The sequence below is a fragment of the Dufourea novaeangliae genome, unplaced genomic scaffold (genome assembly GCF_001272555.1).
Source record: "Dufourea novaeangliae isolate 0120121106 unplaced genomic scaffold, ASM127255v1 scaffold14, whole genome shotgun sequence".
NCBI lineage: Eukaryota > Metazoa > Arthropoda > Insecta > Hymenoptera > Halictidae > Dufourea > Dufourea novaeangliae.
The window spans coordinates 490,324-504,476 of record NW_015373890.1 but is presented as its reverse complement, the minus strand read 5'-3'; the positions used below and the strand labels follow the sequence as shown (position 1 = coordinate 504,476).

The following is a 14,153-nucleotide window of genomic DNA, read 5'->3' as shown; positions in this document are numbered from 1 at the left end:
ATTAAGGAAAAAAGGCCGGCATACTCCAGATATAATTAAGAGTTTCGTTGGGAAACTAAAATCGAATTTCTAGAAATGAATGAAGCGTTATTATTTCACAAACGTAACATTCTGTTATTGTATCGATAACTACAAATAGCGGATCATGATCGTAATTACTTGCAAACGGATTAAATCGATCTTCGTTTACGTTATATGAATTAGGAGAAAAAAGATCATCGACGATTCTTTTGGTGGACAAAGCTGGTTTACCAATTTAGTGAAAAATTCCCCCGTAAAGAAACAATTTTCCCGAGATATTGTCAAGTTTACAGTACAATGCAATGTAATAAAAATCAATGTTACTACTCACACGCTCTAACGCAAAAATTGTTTTTCATGAACGTCCACAATTAATTCAATGAATTTCTTGCTACAGGTGTACAGACACTCAATAACTATATTGAGAAATAGGCTGTCAGTTAACATTGGTACTGAAAAACACTTTTTACATTCGTTCGTATTTCTTTTATAAGAATGGGTGTAACTTATTTATCGAGCCCCGTAATATGGACCCCGAGGGTCACGATGACCCAAGAAAGGAAGACACCGAAGGGTAGGCACAGGGGCGAAATAGTGAACGGAATGAATTTCGTCCGTCGTGGATCATTACGGTTTCCGGTCCCTCCCCCGGAGACGGCGTCTTTAATGAAGGTTGACACAGATTTTGAACGAGCACGAAGGGCGGCCGAGGGTGTTTCTGTATCCGATAAAAATCGCGTCGCTGTTGAAACGCCTTCCTTCATCTTGACCTTCTTTCCCGAGCCGAATCAATCCGCCCTCTGGTATTTTCCATCGAAGTATACACGAAACTCCTGGGATGGCCAACTTTTCTATTAAATAAACACTCCCCGCCACCGTCCGCTGTCGGTCCCCTCAATGAAAACAAAAGAAGTTCCGTTCCTCGTGTATCTATTTTCGTTGGACAGCAATTTCGCCGGGGACTTGGTCATTTAGTTCTATTCCAAGTCCGTCCGCGGCTCCCTATCGGAAGAATAAAGTACGAAGAAACTTCTTTTCTTCCGTTGCTATTCGAAGAATTCAGTGGCACACTTTGACGTGCCCGCTGATTCTGAGGTAGTATCGACAATTTTAATAGCGTATTCTGTATCTGGAAAATGTGACAATGGCTCCGATCCATTCTGTAAAGTTTTGTACTTTTTAACCCTTTATTGGTGAAATTGAGGTATTGTTACTTATTACACAAGCCTTGCTGTACACAATGACACATTGTTTTTGTTAGTAATTTTGAAGAAAAAGTATTGTATTTTTGACATCAGCGCATCGAAATCGGTGAAAAAGCCAAACTTCTAAATAATTATCTACCTAAACTTTGATAATAATTTTTTTACAAACGGTGATCCCCAAACTTCACAATTCTACTCAGAGTGACGATCTTGACAACGTATTGAAAAATCATCGAAATCGGAGGGGGTTCATTTATTGTAAATATTTACCAAACATAGCCTTGTAAGAAAATTGTTAAAATTGGGTTTAACAATGCATGTGTGAGTTTGATTACTGGATGGATGCCCCATGATTTTTTGGTGTACAGTTAAGTATTAAGCGAGCACTCGTTTTATATTCATTATTATTTTATACTCTATTGAAGTATAAAGTACGGAGTTTCCACCAGCAAAAATAAAATGTTGACGGGGTCGGTTCATTTAACTTTTAACTGAAAACCCCCGTCTCTCGCGAACTTCTAATAATCGAAACCGGAAACTTCTATGCTTCCCTCATACCGTAATTTCTCGTTTGGTTCCACGCACGGCGTATCGCGGGGCGAACTTTCTTCTCGGTTACGGCAAGAAATCGCAAAAATTTCTTCGGACTCTCATCTCAAAGGAATTTCGGAAAAAGTTCCGGTCGCTTCCATTAAGCGATGAACCTCCATCACGTTGCTTATTGTGCCCGTTAAAATTTGGGATCCGAAAGGATTCCCAACTATCGTAGAACCCAGAACGGTTTCTCGTCGTTTCCTTTCATTTATACGAGAAACGTCATTTCCCGTGTGTTCAATCCTTATTTATAAGATATTTCGATTTGATGATAGTCTCGGAATTGCGTGTATGTGAAATGTGACAATTTCAAACGGAATAAAAGGTGCATTAGAATTCGGTCGCTGGCTCGGTGATTCTCGTGGATTCCTCTTTTCTGACGGAAACGCTCCCGTGGTAATCTGATTCGCCGATGAAGCGGTGATCGTCACCGTTTCATTAAATTGTTTTACGGTCTTGTTTACATTCGAATTCTTCGTTATTGATCGAGTTCACGTCGGGACCGAGTGAAGCCGTTAAGTGTTCCCAAGAACGATTGAAACTTTAGTTCCTTGTTATTGGAATTCGGATGCTTATCCAATTTCATATTTATCGAAACTCTCGGTCTTCAGCTAATATTTTGGTAATTATAGCATCTATGCCTTCCTGTAAATCGTATTTCTTAATGTATTTATACATTGCATAATATATTAATTCAGGAAACTTATTATAGTGTATCTGTTTTTTTCTTTGTTGTTAAAAGTCTTCACTCGTCATTCCTCGCGAGTATGTTGTAATCTCAAACAGTAGGATACGTTGAAAGGAAAATATGAGGTCTCCCTGGAATTAACACAATCTCTCGTTCCATGGAGCTTTAAGCCGCAAATTTCATTACTTAATTAAAGGTGCATCAAACGGTTAGAATACTCTACGGTGCTTCTTTATGCCCGGTGTGCATTAAAGATATGAATTACTTATTTCATTTCACGGAATCCGGACGGCCTATTTCCGGTACAAAACATTACAATAACATTTTCCACTAAAATTTAATAATCCAAAGAATATTATTAATAGGCTAATGAAGTAAACAAATAACATTGTTCACAAAATACGTTGCAAATAATGTTCGTTTGTTCTTCATTAATTATATTCGATCATCAAACAGTATTTATAATTCCATGTAATTTACATATCAACGTGTTTATTATTATGTAAAATAATACACAAGAAGCAAGTGTGTACATTCAAGGTATAAACAATTTTCCACTGAACAGGAAATCGATCAGCGTATAAAGAGCTGATTCTTGACAGTCAAAGCGTTTTCCCGCATCACGATCGGTCCGGTAAGATTACGTGAACACCGATCTCCGTCACATAAGGCCTCAAAGTGAACGTGACCAGTACTCAGAGACCCCCCTAAATTCGGTAATCAGACGTATCCACGTGCTGGAGCATCACGTACCGTTTATCCACAAAGTTCTGCCTCTGTGTATGCACCGATCGAAGAGATTCGAGGCTTCGATCTGGAACAGGACTTTGAAGTGATACCAAACCAACCGTCTGACACGATAGAAACCAGAAGAGTTCTTACATTTTACAATTCTGAACTGATATCTGCATCAACGAATAGATTAAACACTTTTTGAAGTTTTTATTAACCTTCGTGCAATCTTCAACAAACTGTTGCATTACTATTCCTTGAATTAAACTTGGTCTAACCTGAAATCGGATAAAGAAAATTCACTTACATATCGCTTGATCGGTATTATGCAAACTACAAGTATCAAATTAAATTACAAATTTCTCCGATAAAGAATATAATTGAATGGGAGTTAATAACGAGAGTGTTTATGAACAATATACAAGGTTCCTATTTTATTTCACCCCGAAAAACAGCGTTCGAAAAGCTGTTCCGTGCCTCGAGATCAAGAAAAGAACAATAATTTACTAAACACTACCAATCTGACCAGAATTAAACAATGGACACAAATTTAAAAATACCAAATACAGAACAATAGGGACGATCAAAGCAGACCGTTTCGCGATAAGAATGAAACGAAGAAGTAAACCATACCAAATATTGTTTCCGCGAGGAAACAATTTCTATCGCAATAATCGATCAACGGGAACAGTAGAAAGAAACCGGCGAGAATTTCACGAGAGTCACCGTGCAACGCGTCGTAAAACTGTTTTGCGGCTTTCAATTTTATCTTTAAAAGCCACTGGCGTTGCACCGTAGAGAAACGGGGGAGCAGTCGAAACAAGAACGGCTATTGATTCCGTGCTCGTTGCACGCTGGAGAATTGCGATCGTAGGGTGAGAGGCAACATTAAGCCGGCGAAACATTGTAAGAGTGGATGGCCGGATATCAATTCCCATTGCGAAATTTTCGTAAGTAGTTATTCGCGTCGCGGTGATGTTCCAGCGTCCTTTCGCGCGTGGATACGATCCAATCGGCCCTACGAGCACCCCAGGGCAGGGGGCGACTTTACGCCAAACAAACCATAACTTTCACGACGGTTCTCCTGGCAGTTATCTGTGAAACACGCACTTCTTCCTCGTAAACGCGTTGTAAAGCGGTTAGTGGCGGTGAATCGGGACGCTGTACTCTAATAACCGTTCCTTCGTCGATTATTCGAGACGATGTACACATTCCTGTTCATAGTGTTCGTAAGTGAATGTACGTACATATGTACATATGTATATCGTCGCGCGATACCACCAGTTTGAGTAAAGTAAATATCGTAAAAAGGATTTGAAATTGAATCTTAAATGTTCGACCACATGAAGTAATATGATTGTTTGAATAAGCAAAATTTTTATATTACGAAACGGGTTCTGTTTCAATAATGCTGTTTTAATATGGAAACGCTGAGGGAATGTGCAAAGATTAATTAAACGATGTCGTTTTTCAGGTTGTTCAGAGAACTCTAATATGGAACGAAGTCTGTTCGCCGTTTTCATCGTCCTCGGTTTGTCGATTACACTGCCTGAAAGTCACGGAGCATCGCGACCAATAAAAATCGGTGAGTCCGAAATTACATGAAAACGAAAATACTCGTTGGATGGATGAAATTTTTTTTTGTAATGCAATCACAAGATCGAGTTAAATATTTAATCGACCTGTGGATCAGCGAGCGGCCAATCAAATCGCTGAAATATAAAACCGTGTGCCGGCCGGGGTAAAGCAAATTATAAACATTTACAGGGAACTTTGAAATGGAATATCGAAAATCGTATTTCCATGTGGGTGGTTTGCCTTGTAAAAGCAAAAAAGAAATTTCTCCCGAATTTCTGCGCAAAAATTTACCTACTTCAACGAGTACAGTAATTTACTCTTTTTATTTGGAACTTGAAAAAAACAGTGCGATTCACTTTATACGGTAACTCGTTCAAGTGTTCATACACTGGATTTGCAAACAGTTTCCAATAACGCAATTGGCACGATTTACATTAAATACGGTTCATTCGCGAATAGATGTATTTTCAGAATGCTGCTATATTTATTTTTATTTTATTACTTTATTCTGTGGTGGCTCCTCCTGTACTCGTCATTAATTTATTTTTTCTTCGGGAAGGATAATTCATGGCAGAAAATGAGCGTTACATTTCCGTCAATCTAATACAGTACAGATTCCATGAGAGTTAGAAACTCGCGTCCGTTGGAACTTCCAACGGATCTTCCGAAGGAACTTCTTACCCAACTCTCATCAAGTTTTTACTGTAACAATACTTTATGTTGTTCTATTCGCAAGATTTATATGATGTACAGTTAACACTTTCAATATTCTTACAGAACCTCATTAGTAATGAATCATTACTTAACATTAGCTCTATACTTCTAATTTACCATCCTCAACAACACGATCATTTTTACTATTCGCTTACGAGTCATTTCACACCAAGCAGATCACTTTTGTACACGATGTCTGGGATTCTGCTCAAATTGAAATATGTTATAGTCCATGTGAAAATAGGGGGAGGGGAGTTAAGTCATCACTTCACTGATTTCGAAATTGTTTAAAACATACAAATTCTCAAAGTTAGCAATTTTATCTCGACGAATGGAAGGGACGAAAAGAGTGCTCGCCGACACGTTTGAATAGAGTAGAAACCATTTCTGTCGTCCCTTTCGTCGACTCGAGGTAATTCGTCAGAAGAAATACTGGATCCGATAGCGGAGCGCCCGCGCGTAAATTGCATGTATCTCGGGAGGGTTCGCTGCACGGAGGAAGCAGCCGTAGACAGTGGCTGTGTTTGGACTTTATAGGCGTATTACAGGACTGCTCTCACGAAGTCACGTACGTAGCCGCGGGTTACCGAAGAAGTGCGCGTTTGTCATAGCGCCGGGGCTTAGCAAAAGCTCCCCCTTATGAAAATGCCCAAATATTTAGAGAAGAACGGATGGGTTTCATAAGAGGTCTGTTCTAGCGTATGCAGTGGCTGCACTTACCATGACATGTACACACACAGAGAGACACCGGTTGCACACATTCGTACAAGTATTTCCTCGACCGTGAACGCGACGCGTACGTTGGATATTTCGTTGAAAGTAGTCCTGACGGAAATCCCGTGAGATACAGGGTGTTCCTGGAACTATTGTCTGAAGCTTTTGACCTTCGATCATGGACTTCAGCTAACGTTGAAAGGCGTACGCAAACCTGTGGAGAGTCACGTTGGAGGGGATAATGTAGAGCATACATTGTAGGCCATTGACGCCTGAGCTTTATACAGCGTAGCCACATTTAATGTGTGATCTTTGAGGGAGTAGCTTTCATGACACTGTCCAGTTCAAGGTGAACTGTGAATTATAGTCCATTTGAGAGTAAACGTGACGTAAATGGAAGAATCGTTTCTGAAGAATTGTCGATTTGAGAGTTCTACTAGTGAAGACTTAGATTCAGATGACACTTTTTCTAATGATAAGTCTGTATTCTCATCGAAATGAAACGTCTGTGTTTCATTGTCACTATTTGTGACGAAAAATTGTGCTAGGATCCATTTTTGTTAAAATAATCTTTCAAATATATGTAAGATCGTAGCATAGTAGGATAGGTCGTATTGGGCCCAATATTTACCGATCGAAGGTTCGCAACGCAAAAAGTTTTCGAAATTTTAGAGAAACCATTGAAACGCCATCTATCATTTTTATCATTAATTGATTAATAATTAATTGAAGTGTATAAGTATACTCGCATTGCAGAACAGAATCTTTATACTCCGCCGGATTCTAACGTTTCACCGTTCGCGAATTGTAATGAACGTGTCAAACATAATTACACTTTGAACGATGTTTCAAGATGCAAGATAATGAAAAGTTATACACCGATTTATCACTGTCCTCCCTTAAAATTGCGACAGCGTCTCGAACGTGTCCGACGTAGCGTAGATAAATAGATCGGTGCCCGGGCCACGGTCTCGAGCCTCCCACGCCCCGTTTCAAGCTCCCTCCGTTCGCCCAGCCGAGGCGAGCATTCCATGCGGCTGACTATGAATGGGCCATTCTACTGCTCCAAGTCGAACCCCATTCATCAATAGTTCCCGGCACCGAACGACTTTGGTACAAATAATGAAATATTCCCTCGTGATATACACGCCGTACCAACGATTTATTTGGCAATATTGGGAAGCATAAGCAAGCTCGGTAGAAGAGACATTAACCTTCGATATCGATGCACGGATTCCACGTTTACCGTTTCATTACTGCGGTCATGTCAGATCGAAGAAGATATTATACATACACTATTAAAGAAAATGTTGGAAAAGAAGTGGAGAGAAAATATGTAAAGAATGGAACTGTAACATTGCCAAGGAAAATAGTTAAGATTTTTGTGTATACAAATATTGGTTTGACATTTGTTTCCCTCGATAATTGACAGTTAAAAACTGAGAGCAGATGATAGTGCAGTTCGGGCTGCATTTGTTGGAAGTAGAAATAGTATATAATGGTCAGACACATACACGGGAAGAAAAGTTGTAAAACAAAGGATTAATAAAGAGTAGAGTTAGTAAAATTAATGTGAAGTATAGTAAACAATATTCGGTTTATAGTCTAGAATATCATTATATTAGTATAAAATTATATCTCCACAGTAGCGAATGATAATCGCCCATTTCTTTCCCACGAATCGTTTCGTATACTCTGCACAATGTTGCATTATTTAAAATTATAAACGAGTGTTACCATATACTGTCGGAATAATCTGGACATTCGAACAGCAGTGCCCATAAACGAAGTTAAACTACAAGCGAATGGGACGCATAAACGTTCATGCGAGGCCTGTTCCCAGCGATTTTATGAGCTCGAGTCGAGCAACACGCGACTCTCACCCTTTCCAGTAAAGCCGGTGTTGTTCACGAGAATTCCCGGTCATTCGAAGGGTTTAAGCAACCCTCGCAGGCGATCCACTAAAATTTCCAACGTAGCAGCGCGACGCGACTGTAAATAAGGATCATATTCACATACGACGTGTCCCGCGTATAAAATTATAAACCGTGTGTCCGGCGACCGATTGGGCAGCTTTACTGGACCGAACCATAATCTCTGTTGAACGTATCGAACAAGCACCACTACGAAACCCGTCTATATCGTTTAAGAAGCTTAATCGTTTCGTTCTTGTGCAAACCGATGGAATTATTAAATTGACGCGACAGAAAATTGTATTAGCTATATACAGGGTGTTTCCCAAACTGGTGGAACAACTCGTGCACTGTTCGGATCAACTTAACCCGAACTCAGACTTTGATATTTAATTATACTCTTTGTTGGAGGAAACTGTAATATACGCCCAAGGTGATCAATAACTGATGGTACAATCGGGAAGGAGATACATCTACATAAAATTTTCTCATATAAGGTTCGTTTTCGAGAAAATCAACTTTGAAATTTATTCTGAAACCCGTGTATTCAGAAACATAATAGATTATATTACAAAAAACAGAAATTGTATCCATCCGATATGTTCCTAACAATGCTACATATTTCATTAAAATGTTTTTTTGATACAGCCAATAGATAACGAGTTATTGTAGATAGTAGTTCATATCGGATCACCCTATAAATTATTCGAGCATGAATCACTTTCTCGAATCCATAATGGAAACAACAAATTAATAATTCATCGATCACCGCATTTTTCTCGGTCGGTATCGCGGCCAACTCAACGTCCTCACGTCGAGCAGCAAAGATCACGAGGTTGTTCATTCATCTCTCGCTGGCACAGTCGATGTTTATTGATACGAAACCAAACGGCGTCGTGTTTGAAGCGGCGAAAGTTCCGCCTCAAAAGAGCCCTCTCTCATAGAAAACGGCTCGATCGCGTTTTACGGCAAAAGGGGTTGGGGGGTAGGAGGTCGCGGCTCGCGCGAGCCAGAGGCATTTGAAAGATCGTCGATTTCCTACGCTCGAACAGCTTCGCGGCTCCCCCCAACGACCGGAAGAGAGTAGCATCGGAGAACAGGTAGCGACTTCCTTTCGCCCTGATACCCCCCACCCCTCACCCCCCAATCATGGGTATAGAGGTACCACTCTTTTGAAGCGAGAGCGCGCGGCATGCCATCGCGAAAATGCCCTCCTTCTAGTAAGTGATTACTTCCCTTTCAGACGCGTAACCGGATCGGGTATGCGTGTGCCGCTTCCATTCACCCGGAACGGAAGCGGGAGACGCCTTTTCATTGGCGTTTCCCGTAGAAAACCGCCTTTCCCCTGTCCGTATGGCACTGATAACGTTATTAGTTGTTCCGATCGATCGAAGACGCGATCCCCGAGACAGTTAATCCTTCGCGGTTCGACTTTATCGTGTACGTGGACGTCTATTAGATCTGATTATTTTTTTTCTTTTTTACGTGACAGTTTGTAATGGCAGTTGTAAGTACAGTAATTTCTCCATGAGAGCGACGAACTCGGATCCGTATCGGAGCATGCATGGCTAGGTGAAAAGTTTGTCAGTCCCTCATAAATTGTTTTTGTCCGAAACCGTGACTCTGCGTAGCTTGTGTTTACTCTGTTTTGATTGGTTCCACGGCGGGACCCACTCCAGTGGTGGGGATAATACCGTTGCTCGTGTTGCATTCACCGTGAAATCACTGTATAGTGTTGCTTGTAATAGATATTGATTCGTTGAATTTATTTGTTGTTCTACTTGTGTTGGGTAGTCATGAGAAGCATAGAGGTATTGGGTACAGTTATGAGTAGACTGCGGATATTTATGCAGATATAAAATTTGGTGGATTAATTCTCGAGTCCCAATACTTAAGGAAAATACAGTTATCCACAGCCAAAGGAGACAAGCATGGAGAGAAGTTCGAGTCGAAATAGTGACGATGAAACAGAGAATGGGAGACGCTAGATCGATATTCAGCGGTAGATAAAGGCGTGATGTATCGTTGCGGTGAATGTGGGAATGGCGGGGATGCTGCTGGCATCGTTGACGGATGCTGCTGTTGTTGGGAATGATCTGTGGTCCAAGGTGAAGAAAATACTGGCTCGTGGGGGGAAAGGATAACGCACAGCGAAACTGTTTCCGGGCAGGCGTTTTAAATTCTCAGCTGAAAACAATTTACTTTTCCGCGCACGGTTATTCCGCCGACTTGGTAAAACATGACTTGCTGGATTAAAAAATTCAAGGGGTGGGCAGGCGGGGTGGGGGGAAGAAAAATTTCTCTTGACTTCGGCCCCGACGCGATACGTGAATAGAATTTGCATATTTATTAAAATTTCTGGCTACGTAACATTCGCTCGTGTCTTGAGATTTTTGGTCTTCGGCTTGGAATTCATTATCGGTAGGGTTCAGCACTACAGGATACTGACTGAAATTTAGCTGCGATTAATTCTGTGTACCGGGTGTCCCACTTAACGTGAGCAGCTTCATCACGATCCTCACTTGTTTTTGAAGATACAAAAAAATGTGATTTGGAAAATATTTGCTTAGAAGTTACCCATACTATGGAAATTGAGCAATTTTTCTCAAACTCATATTTGTCGAAATTTCAAGGTCATTGACGTTTTTTAAATGGGAGTACACATTTTTATTATCGTGGTGTAACAGTTGAGTCAAAACCAATCCAAGGACCTCTAATAGTGTGACCTTCATGTGACCTTTAATAATCTTACAAAAAATTATTCAAGTACTCTTGATCGACTGTTCGCGTCTCAAGATAAATGTTTCTATCGAAAATTTCCCATCGAAGCTTCGGAAACATCGCGTGATTCGGTCTTAAAACTTTTACTCCGTACAACTCCTCCCACACTCGCATCGATTTTTATCGCGATGTTAAGATGATAGTGGAATTGTTTGAAAGCGATACACCCGGAATACCAAGGGCCGCTCAAAATATCGGATTGCAAAACGTGGAGCGAACCTACAGAGACCGAAGTTCCTAATAACAGTTTAGTGTGGTTCTGTCCTCCTTGGGAATTGTAATTACTCCGTGGAATAATTTACAGGTAGCGTGGATATTCCAGGGACAGGAGTTGATCATAGTACTCCTAATGAAGGATAATGATTAGCCCCAATCACCGACTGTATTCATACCGTTCCCATAGCGACCGGAATATCCTCGTCGAAAGATCGGCAGAACTTTCGGCAGTAACCAATTAACAATCAACGATTTACTCCATCGCCATTTTTCCCTTCTTTTTTCAACGACGAAAAATTTCGTTTAATTCTTATTCCGTGTAATGTTTCTTTTCTTCCAATGTTCACCCGTACCAACGTCTCATTGGCCGTAATAAGGCGTCTTCGGGCGGTGTATAATGATTAAAAGCGAGTCAACTTGTTAAAGGTACCGTCAAATCTGTAATAACGAGGCGCGCAGGAAATTAATTGCAGCTTCTTTTGAGCAGATCAAACACATTTTTCATTTGATCCTGACGAGGCAGGCGTGCGCAAAGAACAAAAAAAATGGAATCGCGTTACGTCAAAAGTAATATCGCTGCCGTGACTCCTCTTTCTCGCTCTTACCCACCCCGGTCTTTTCCATTATAATTCCTGGGCCGATGTTATCGTAGCAGGAGATACGGAAGTTGCCAGGTCTCGTCTTATATTCTTGCCGCTCGTTGCTCCCTTTGCGTCACTCTATGGCGGCTCCCGATAATAGCGCGGCTAAGCTCGACTTTGTGGATAATAGTTATAAGTTTAATTAAACCAGTTCTTCGGACGGGGGCGGAAGGAAGGGAAGCGCGCAACCCTCCATTCATCCGCTGGGATATCACGATGCGGATGATTCGCGTATCAAAGAAGAAAAATTACGAGAGCGTACCATCGCCTAGTTGGCAGCTTCAAAAAAATTTGAGGCCACTATAATTGAACCTCGTCACGAAATTTTTCATTGTATCGTCCCTTCGTGGAACAAATAGGTCTGATATAATATCAAGTCGGTTGCTACGCGCTAAACGAAGAAATTCTGTATTTTTTCCCCTGTAATACGCCTCGATCCGGAAGATTAATAAAGTTCCCTAGATGCGAGGCCGAGAATCCGATTTTTTTGCGATGCTCGGACGTCGAAGTTCATACGAGTGGACCTTTGAAAGGAAATATTTTTCCTAGCCTGATCCGAAGGGCTTATGCAGCCAACAGCGGCGCGCCGGTCAAAGGGGTCGCCAAGAGGGCCGAGGGGAGAGGGATAGAACACGAAGAAGGATCCAGAATCGGACGGAAGTGGAGTTTTTCGAGCGAATGAAATTAAATGAGCCCGACGAGCGAAACCCATTTTAAAGCCGTGCGCCACACGGCTCTCTCGGTGCCCGTTTTCGAACTGGCTCGAAATGATGCCCCCGGAGTGCCGAGCGAGGATTTTTGCCGAGGAAACGTTAAAAGCCGTCTGTAGACACGCGGAAGAACTGTAGCCCCCGGACAGGATGAAGTATCTTTTCTCCCGTAGTTGAAGTAAACCCGGCCGGCCGACCATGGGAACGTGACGCGTCACGTTGGAAAATTCATTTTGATTGGATCCACCGACAGGGAAGACGCTCCGAGAACGTTCCCGAGCCCGAGCGAAAACAAATCGACGTGAAAATCTGTTCTCGGGGTATTCCAACCCTTTGCAACATCGTTTTACATCAATTTCAAAAGATGATGGACGAACTCAGAAATTGAATATGAAACTCGAAGTTAAAGGAAGATTTGTGTCGTTTACTTGTGAAATCTACTGTGTTGGAAAGCAAATGATATTGTGTTTTAGAGAGTCACGTCTGAAGAATGACTGTAATGACATCCAGATTTGATGGTTATAGATAGAAGATGTCCAAGAGGTCTGATGTGGGGATCCAGATGCTCAGAGTCCTACGTGTCTAGGGACCAAGAGTCTGGATTACTAAGGTCTTTAGGAATCTAGGAAAACTAAAAAATTAGGAAACTAGGAAATTAGGAACCTGCAAAAATATAGTTCCTTTCTTTGCGTATTTGAGCACTGACAGGGACAATATAATCGAACGATTAATCCCTCATTTCACATAACAAATTAAATACAGTAATTCGCTCCATAGCCAAAGGCTGTCGATTATTAATCAAACAGTTCTCTGTCGAGTTATTACGTTCGATCCCCGATGTACACTGTTAAGTCAATTGTTCTTGCACTCGATGCCGCACAAAGGAACGGATAACAATGAAATATCTCGAAGCCTGGAATTTTCACGTTTCTCCGCAACGAGCATTACTTTGCCCGAAGAGGGTAATGAAAAAACATTTCCTAAGCTGGTCAAGACTTAAAATATAGAATCGAAAAAGAAACACTTACGGTGTCTTCGTCCCGGATATTACTTTCAACTGCTCGACACGAACCGAGAAATTACTTGAAGACATCCTTGGTTGTACCGTAAAGAACCGGACAAAGTGAAGGAATTAATTGGACCTCCATAGAAACACGAGTATAATCCTTTGTGTCTTTGCTACGAAAGTTCAACAGCCTGGGACGCTAAATATGCAACCGGTCTACTTTCGTCGAACGTAAGAAGACGATCTAAAGTGATTTAGCAGTTAACGAGAAACGGACAATCGTTATCTGAAATCGACAAAAGGCGGAATCTAGTCGAAGAAATCAGGAATTCGACCGCTTTTGAAGCTTCGTTTAACGGAACGTTTAATTCCAGGACGCAAAACAAAGCTGCTTTTCCGTGTCGAGCACCTTTAATCCGCGCGCGGTTCTTTCATTTATCGATCTTATCGTCGAACGTTCACGGCGTGGAGCGAACAAATCGATGAATAGGGCCGAACGGAGGGAACGATTGGTAAAGGGATAATGAATATACTCTACCGACATTTATTCGACAGGGGGAGGGGGATGGGGCGAGTCGTACCGTCTACTCGGCACTCGGTTTCACTATTTCCCCGTCGATTCGATGCTTTTTCGACTCGA

The 14,153-nt window shown here is 41.4% G+C and overlaps 1 protein-coding gene across 1 annotated transcript in view; it reads left to right on the top strand.

Moving 5' to 3' along the window:
* Positions 1-4,442: 4,442 nt before the first annotated feature.
* LOC107185821 (glutamate receptor ionotropic, kainate 2-like) overlaps positions 4,443-14,153 on the top strand; it is a 46,095-nt gene continuing 36,384 nt past the window's right edge. Inside the window, 2 exon segments of the mRNA XM_015573590.1 lie at positions 4,443-4,479; positions 4,715-4,825. Of these exon segments, the coding sequence (XP_015429076.1) occupies positions 4,443-4,479; positions 4,715-4,825 (148 nt within the window).